This window comes from Cibotium barometz, chromosome 41, assembly GCF_041138505.1.
Source record: "Cibotium barometz isolate CiBa-2024 chromosome 41, ASM4113850v1, whole genome shotgun sequence".
In the NCBI taxonomy this organism is placed as follows: Eukaryota; Viridiplantae; Streptophyta; class Polypodiopsida; order Cyatheales; family Cibotiaceae; genus Cibotium; species Cibotium barometz.
Window position 1 is genome coordinate 14,713,484 of NC_141086.1, and position 7,738 is coordinate 14,721,221.

Below are 7,738 nucleotides of genomic sequence, written 5' to 3' on the forward strand. Positions count from 1 at the left end.
CGAAGTCTAAACGCGCCTTCACACGCACACTGACTGGGACATCTTGACTCAAAGAAACCATTGCGAAGTCTAAACGCGCCTTCACACACACACAGCTTGACTCGAGGAAATTACCTGGAAGTAGCCTGGATTGCGAAGTTTAAACGCGCCTTCACACAACACTAACTGGCTTGCTTGACTCGAAGAAATTACCTCGAAGTAGCCTGGATTGCGAAGTTTTAAGAGCGCTAAGAGAGAGAGAAGCAGAGGAAGAGAAACGTAGTGGGGAGAGAGAGAGAGAGAGAGAGAGATGTTGAGGCAGTCTCTTGTGAGGGACGATGACGATGATTTTAGTCTCGATCTCGGGGCAGGAATGAACAAGCGGCCCCGCCTGAGCAGAGAAGCGACTCATCAGCCTTTGCATCCGTCTGTCGGCACCCATGCGGTGTTTATCAGTGGGATTCGCATGAAGCGTGGATTCGCAAATACACTTTACTATGTCCTGAAAATCCGTGGGATCAAAGCATTTCTGGACATGGAGGAGCTCCCTGACGGAGACGATGTTCGCCCTTTCATGCTGGAAGCTGCCCGAAAAGCAATCATTCAAGTGCCCATCTTTACAAGCAATTACGCAGAGTCTCGGTGGTGTCTGGATGAACTTGTGGAGATGTTGAAGAGCACCAAGAGCTCTAGTAAAGCCAAGCTATTTCCGGTCTTCTATGACGACGTGAAGCCAGAAGACCTAAGAAACAGGAAGAATGGGCCGTTTGCAAAAGCGATCGAGGACCATCGAAGACAAGGCAAGCACAACGAAAGCACGATCAAAGGGTGGGAAGATGCTCTGTGTGATGCCTCATGGCTCGAGGGCTTCCGCCTGGAGACCTTTAACAAGTACGAAACTACTTTTGATTTGCAACCGTTTTTTGTAGAGTTAATCTTCTCACTTATATCACTAATCTATGCGATATTATCTAATTATGTGCAGATGTGAAGGACGGTTGCTGGAAGCTCTAATAGAGAGGATAGCACAGGAGATTCAGGGCAGGATTCTCGTGGAGGATGACCTCAAAGCAGTTGGTTTGGTGGAGAGGGTCCATGATGTGCTCGAGCTGTTTCATTTGAAAGAAAAGGGAAGTGTGTACTTTGTGCTGCTTTGGGGCATGGGTGGCATTGGCAAGACCACTCTTGCTCGCGCTATTTACAGGAGACTTGGAAAGGAGTTTCAAGCAGCAAGCTTTGTGGAAAATTGTCAGGATAAGACACTGAGTCAATTACAGAATCAGCTCCTCGAAGATTTGCTGCATGAAAAGAAGTTCCAAGGGGACGATGTGGGAAAGAAGAAAGGGCATTTAAAAGCTGGATTAAGGGGGAAGGAGGTCCTGATCATATTGGATGATCCAGAGAACTTTGAATCCATCGAGGAAATCATAGATCTGGCATCCCTTCAGCCGGGAAGTCGAATGCTTGTAACATCCAGGAACCAAACAGTATTTCCTCACGGCGGCAATGATTTCTCTGATGTCATCAGGGGTGAACGCTACGAGGTACAAGGCATGGACCGTGATGAGTCCTTGCAACTCTTGTGTCTGAACGCTTTCAAGAAGCCTTCGCCAGATCTAGGTTTTGAAAAGCTAGCAGAGAAAGTAAGTGAAGCATGCGCTGGTCTTCCCCTTTCGCTGGAGGTGCTTGGTAGGCATCTTAGGGTGAGGAAGGAAAAGAAATTCTGGGAAGAAGCAATCAAGACTTTAAGTAGTAGCGCTACTTCAACGTTCAAACGCATAGAGGCTTGTTTGAAGGTTAGCTATGAGTCTCTTAGTAAGCATGAGCAGGAAATGTTTCTAGATGTGGCTTGCTTCTTGTTTGGTGAAGGCAGGCAGAGTGCCGAATACTTTTGGGAAAGTGATGATTTGGTAGAGGGGTGGATAAGTGGTCTAGAGAGCTTGGTAGACCTCTGTCTAGTGAAGGTGGATGAAAATGAGTGCCTGACAATGCACGATCACTTGAGGGATTTGGGGAGAGGCATTGTCAAACAATCGGGCAAGTGGAGTAGGGTGTGGGATGATACCGACTTGACGCAAGTGCTGCGAAGTAAGCAGGTACATATCCACTTCTCTGTTTTCAGCACACATTTATGTATGCAAACAATGCCGTAGGAAGCAAAGACAATACAAAAATGAAAGACTACAAAGATTCAAATTAGTTGTTGCGAATGCCCAGAAAGCAACTTGTTCCACTGTTCATCCTTAACTTTTTACTCGAGAAACTCTTTTGATTGGTCGCTTTTCCTTTTTTCCATCTTTGCACTTGCACTTGTTGTTTTGAAGCTTTTTTCTGGTGTGGAGGGTGGGTGGCTCTATTGCAGGAGCATAATGCAGATGCTTGTTGCAGATCTACATTCACTAATGTAGTTCCCATCGACTCCATAACCCAGACACTCATTAAATATATGGATATTGCCCAAACATTGTAAGATCTACATGACTGATAAAACACGATCCATGCAATAATGGTTTGGTTTATGGTTGCAGGGTCTTGATCAAATCCGTGGGCTTGCCACTTACCGGAAAAACTTGAATGCGAGTTTGCTTTCCCAAATGCAATCTTTACGATTGCTTTTTCTGCATGGAACATATCTGGAGGGTGATGATGAGGGGCTTAAAGCATTGAAAATAAGGTGGTTGAAATGGGCTCCTTCTAAAGAATTATTAGACCTGGAGTTTCTTACTGTGTTGGAATTCCAGTACACTATGAACTTTAAGGTATATAGTCATTATTATTATTTTTAAATGTTTGATTTGATCTTCAAACTTTTGTAATTTCATGAGATCTGACTTTAAAAAGTGAACTTTAATTTTACAAGAGAGAATTCAATTTAAGAAATCCATGATTGCACACTGACTTCCTTTGAGCAGCTGAAAATTTGAAAATGTTAGAAGACTCTGGTCTTTTAAAAGTTTAGATGTTCTGAACTTTAATTCATGTACTTTACAGATGAAACTTCCTTCTTCCTTCGGGCAGCTGAAAAAGCTACGGAAGCTTGACATGGATGAGTGCTCTGAGCTGCAGGAGCTACCGGAAGATTTTGGGTCTCTTGAAAGTCTAGAAGAGTTTTGTGGAAGGGGCTCAGCCATCACGAAGCTTCCTGCTTCCTTCGGGCAGCTGAAAAAACTACGGAAACTTGACATGGATGAGTGCTCTCAGCTGCAGGAGCTACCGGAAGATTTTGGGTCTCTTGAAAGTCTAGAAGAGTTTTGTGGAAGGGGCTCAGCCATCACGAAACTTCCTTCTTCCTTCGGGCAGCTGAAAAAGCTACGGAAGCTTGAGATGCATGATTCCTCTAAGCTGGAGGAGCTACCGGAAGCTTTTGGGTCTCTTGAAAGTCTAGAAGAGTTTTGTGCAGGGGGCTCAGCCATCACGAAGCTTCCTGCTTCCTTCGGGCAGCTGAAAAAGCTACGGAAGCTTGACATGGATGAGTGCTCTGAGCTGCAGGAGCTACCGGAAGATTTTGGGTCTCTTGAAAGTCTAGAAGAGTTTTGTGGAAGGGGCTTAGCCATCACGAAGCTTCCTGCTTCCTTCGGGCAGCTGAAAAAGCTACGGAAGCTTTCCATGCATGGGTGCTCTCAGCTGCAGGAGCTACCGGAAGATTTTGGGTCTCTTGAAAGTCTAGAAACGTTTTGTGCATGGAGCTCAGCCATCGTGAAGCTTCCTTCTTCCTTCGGGCAGCTGAAAAAGCTACAGAAGCTTAACATGGATTGGTGCTCTCAGCTGCAGGAGCTACCGGAAGAGTTTGGGTCTCTTGAAAGTCTAGAAGTGTTTTGGGCATGGGGCTTAGCCATCACGAAGCTTCCTTCTTCCTTCGGGCAGCTGAAAAAGCTACGGAAGCTTGACATGGATGAGTGCTCTGAGCTGCAGGAGCTACCGGAAGAGTTTGGGTCTCTTGAAAGTCTCGAAGAGTTTCATGCATGGCGCTCAGCCATCACGGAGCTTCCTGCTTCCTTCCGGCAGTTGAAAAAGCTACGTGAGTTTTACATATAGTACTATAAAAAGATATAAATCATTATATACCTTTCTACATATTGATTTGCTTATAACATTTTGTTGAATTTTTGTTCTTTGTTATAAAAATATTTATGTTTTATAAATTTATATGATAAATTTTTTACTATAAAATTTATCACATAAATTTTTACTATAAATTTTTTGTTCTTTAATATAAAAATATTTATGTTTGATAAATGTATATGATAAATTTTTACTGGATATTTTTGTGGACTTCATTTGGAGTATTTTGTTAATTTTTCTAGCGCCACACGTAGCGGTGCTTTTAGCAACGTTTATAAATGCCATTGAGTGGTGCTTATAACGATGAAATGTAAAACACCGTTAAATCGGTAAAAAACGTCAAAGTTTATGGAATTCAATTCTATTATACATGTCCACTAGCTTAATCTACATAATCATTAACACTATATGTCCACTATTCATTTTCTCTGTCCTTGATGTTTGTGTACTCTACCCCATTGTTATTAAACACTTTCCAATATCCTTAAGGACAAAATTAAGCGTGTGAGCTGCACGTGAAAACCATGTTATCTTTGGATGCTTTGTCATTACATTTTGTCTTGCTAATGAAAGACTACAAAGATTCAAATTAGTTGTTGCGAATGCCTAGAAAGCAACTTGTTCCACTGTTCTTTAAGTTTTTACTCGAGAAACTCTTTTGATTGGTCGCTTTTCCTTTTTTCCATCTTTGCACTTGCACTTGTTGTTTTGAAGCTTTTTTCTGGTGTGGAGGGTGGGTGGCTCTATTGCAGGAGCATAATGCAGATGCTTGTTACAGATCTACATTCACTAATGTAGTTCCCATCGACTCCATAACCCAGACACTCATTAAATATATGGATATTGCCCAAACATTGTAAGATCTACATGATTGATAAAACACGATCCATGCAATAATGGTGTGGTTTATGGTTGTAGGGTCTTGATCAAATCCGTGGGCTCGCCACTTACCGGAAAAACTTGAATGCGAGTTTGCTTTCCCAAATGCAATCTTTACGATTGCTTTTTTTGCATGGAACATATCTGGAGGGTGATGATGAGGGGCTAAAAGCATTGAAAATAAGGTGGTTGAAATGGGCTCCTTCTAAAGAATTATTAGACCTGGAGTTTCTTACTGTGCTGGAATTCCGATACACTATGAACTTTAAGGTATATAGTAATTATTATTATTTTTAAATGTTTGATTTGATCTTCAAACTTTTGTAATTTCATGAGATCTGACTTTAAAAAGTGAACTTTAATTTTACAAGAGAGAATTCAATTTAAGAAATCCATGATTGCACACTGACTTCCTTTGAGCAGCTGAAAATTTGATAATGTTAGAAGACTCTGGTCTTTTAAAACTTTAGATGTTCTGAACTTTGATTCATGTACTTTACAGATGAAACTTCCTTCTTCCTTCGGGCAGCTGAAAAGGCTTCGGAAGCTTGACATGGATAGGTGCTCTCAGCTGCAAGAGCTACCGGAAGATTTTGGGTCTCTTGAAAGTCTAGAAGAGTTTTGTGGAAGGGGCTCAACCATCACGAAGCTTCCTTCTTCCTTCGGGCCGCTGAAAAAGCTAAGGGAGCTTTACATGGATGAGTGCTGTGAGCTGCAGGAGCTACCGGAAGATTTTGGGTCTCTTGAAAGTCTAGAAAAGTTTTCTGCACGATGGGGCTTAGCCATCACGAAGCTTCCTGCTTCCTTTGGGCAGCTGAAAAAGCTAAGGGAGCTTTACATGGATGGGCACTCTCAGCTGCAAGAGCTACCGGAAGAGTTTGGGTCTCTTGAAAGTCTAGAAGTGTTTTGTGCAAGCTCAGCCATCACGAAGCTTCCTTCTTCCTTCGGGCAGCTGAAAAAGCTACGGAAGCTTGACATGGATGGGTGCTCTCAGCTGCAGGAGCTACCGGAAGAGTTTGGGTCTCTTGAAAGTCTAGAAGGGTTTTCTGCAAGGCGCTCAGCCATCACGGAGCTTCCTTCTTCCTTCGAGCAGCTGAAAAAGCTAAGGGAGCTTTACATGGATGGGTGCTTTCAGCTGCAGGAGCTACCGGAAGAGTTTGGGTCTCTTGAAAGTCTAGAAGAGTTTCATGCAAGGCGCTCAGCCATCACGAAGCTTCCTTCTTCCTTCGGGCAGCTGAAAAAGCTACGGAAGCTTGACATGGATGGGTGCTCTCAGCTGCAGGAGCTACCGGAAGAGTTTGGGTCTCTTGAAAGTCTAGAAGTGTTTTGTGCAAGTTATTCAGCCATCACGAAGCTTCCTTCTTCCTTCGGGCAGCTGAAAAAGCTACGGAAGCTTGACATGGATGGGTGCTCTCAGCTGCAGGAGCTACCGGAAGAGTTTGGGTCTCTTGAAAGTCTAGAAGAGTTTTATGCAAGGCGCTCAGCCATCACGGAGCTTCCTTCTTCCTTCGGGCAGCTGAAAAAGCTACGGAAGCTTTACATGGATAGGTGCTCTCAGCTGCAAGAGCTATCGGAAGAGTGTGGGTGTCTTGAAAGTCTAGAAGAGTTTTCTGCACGATGGGGCACAGCCATCACGAAGCTTCCTTCTTCCTTCGGGCAGCTGAAAAAGCTAAGGGAGCTTTACATGGATGGGTGCTCTCAGCTGCAAGAGCTACTGGAAGAGTTTGGGTCTCTTGAAAGTCTAGAAGCATTTTGTGCAGGGGGCTTAGCCATCACGAAGCTTCCTTCTTCCTTCGGGCAGCTGAAAAAGCTACGGAAGCTTGACAGGGGTGGGTGCTCCGAGCTGCAAGAGTTTGGGTGTCTTGAAAGTCTAGAAGAGTTTTCTGCACGACGGGGCTCAGCCATCACGAAGCTTCCTGCTTCCTTCGGGCAGCTGAAAAAGCTACGGGAGCTTTACATGGATGGGTGCCCTGAGCTGCAGGAGCTACCGGAAGATTTTGGGTCTCTTGAAAGTCTAGAAAAGTTTACTGCACGATGGGGCAAAGCAATCACGAAGCTTCCTGCTTCCTTCGGGCAGCTGAAAAAGCTTCGGAAGCTTTACATGGAGAGGTGCTCTCAGCTGCAAGAGCTACCGGAAGAGTTTGGGTCTCTTGAAAGTCTAGAAGTGTTTTGTGCAAGGAGCTCAGCCATCACGAAGCTTCCTTCTTCCTTCGGGCAGCTGAAAAAGCTACGGAAGCTTGACATGGTTCGGTGCTCCAAGCTGCAGGAGCTACCGGAAGAGTTTGGGTGTCTTGAAAGTCTAGAAGAGTTTTGGGCGTGGGGCTTCATTTGTGTTTGAATATTTATGTTTGATAAATTTATGTGATAAATTTTTACTGGATGTTTTTGTGGACTTCATTTGGAGTATTTTGCTAATTTTTCTAGTGCCACACGTAGCGGTGCTTTTAGCAACGTTTATAAATGCCATTGAGTGGTGCTTATAACGATGAAACGTATAACACCGTTAAATCGATAAAAATGTCGTTAATTCCTTATCTTATTATAGTGAATATTATCACTCGTCGATTCAAAGTTAAGCAGCAAGCGGATAAGCCGGCTAGGAAGTGTGGCCGAAGAAGAAAAGCTAAAAAGATTAACAATGGAGATCACCAAGTGAGCATTTAGGATGGCTCTGATCTAGATATAGTGGAAACCGCTTCAATTGAATCTAGTTATGAGGATAGGTCAAAATATCAAATCAAAAAGAAAAGTGATGTGCCTAGTACTCCCAAGGGAATGAGAAATATCCGAAGAGAGAGAGAGAGAGAGAGAGAGAGAG

The 7,738-nt window shown here is 43.6% G+C and overlaps 1 protein-coding gene across 1 annotated transcript; it reads left to right on the top strand.

Moving 5' to 3' along the window:
* The first annotated feature begins 233 nt into the window (after nt 1-233).
* On the top strand, nt 234-7,258 carry LOC147614702 (uncharacterized). Its single transcript, XM_086779965.1, has 7 exons — nt 234-870; nt 965-2,075; nt 2,508-2,738; nt 2,971-4,013; nt 4,756-4,765; nt 4,960-5,190; nt 5,423-7,258. The coding sequence occupies exons 1-7, from the start codon at nt 290-292 to the stop codon at nt 7,256-7,258; spliced, it is 5,043 nt and encodes a 1,680-aa protein (XP_086636091.1). The 5' UTR covers nt 234-289.
* The last annotated feature ends 480 nt before the right edge of the window (nt 7,259-7,738 follow it).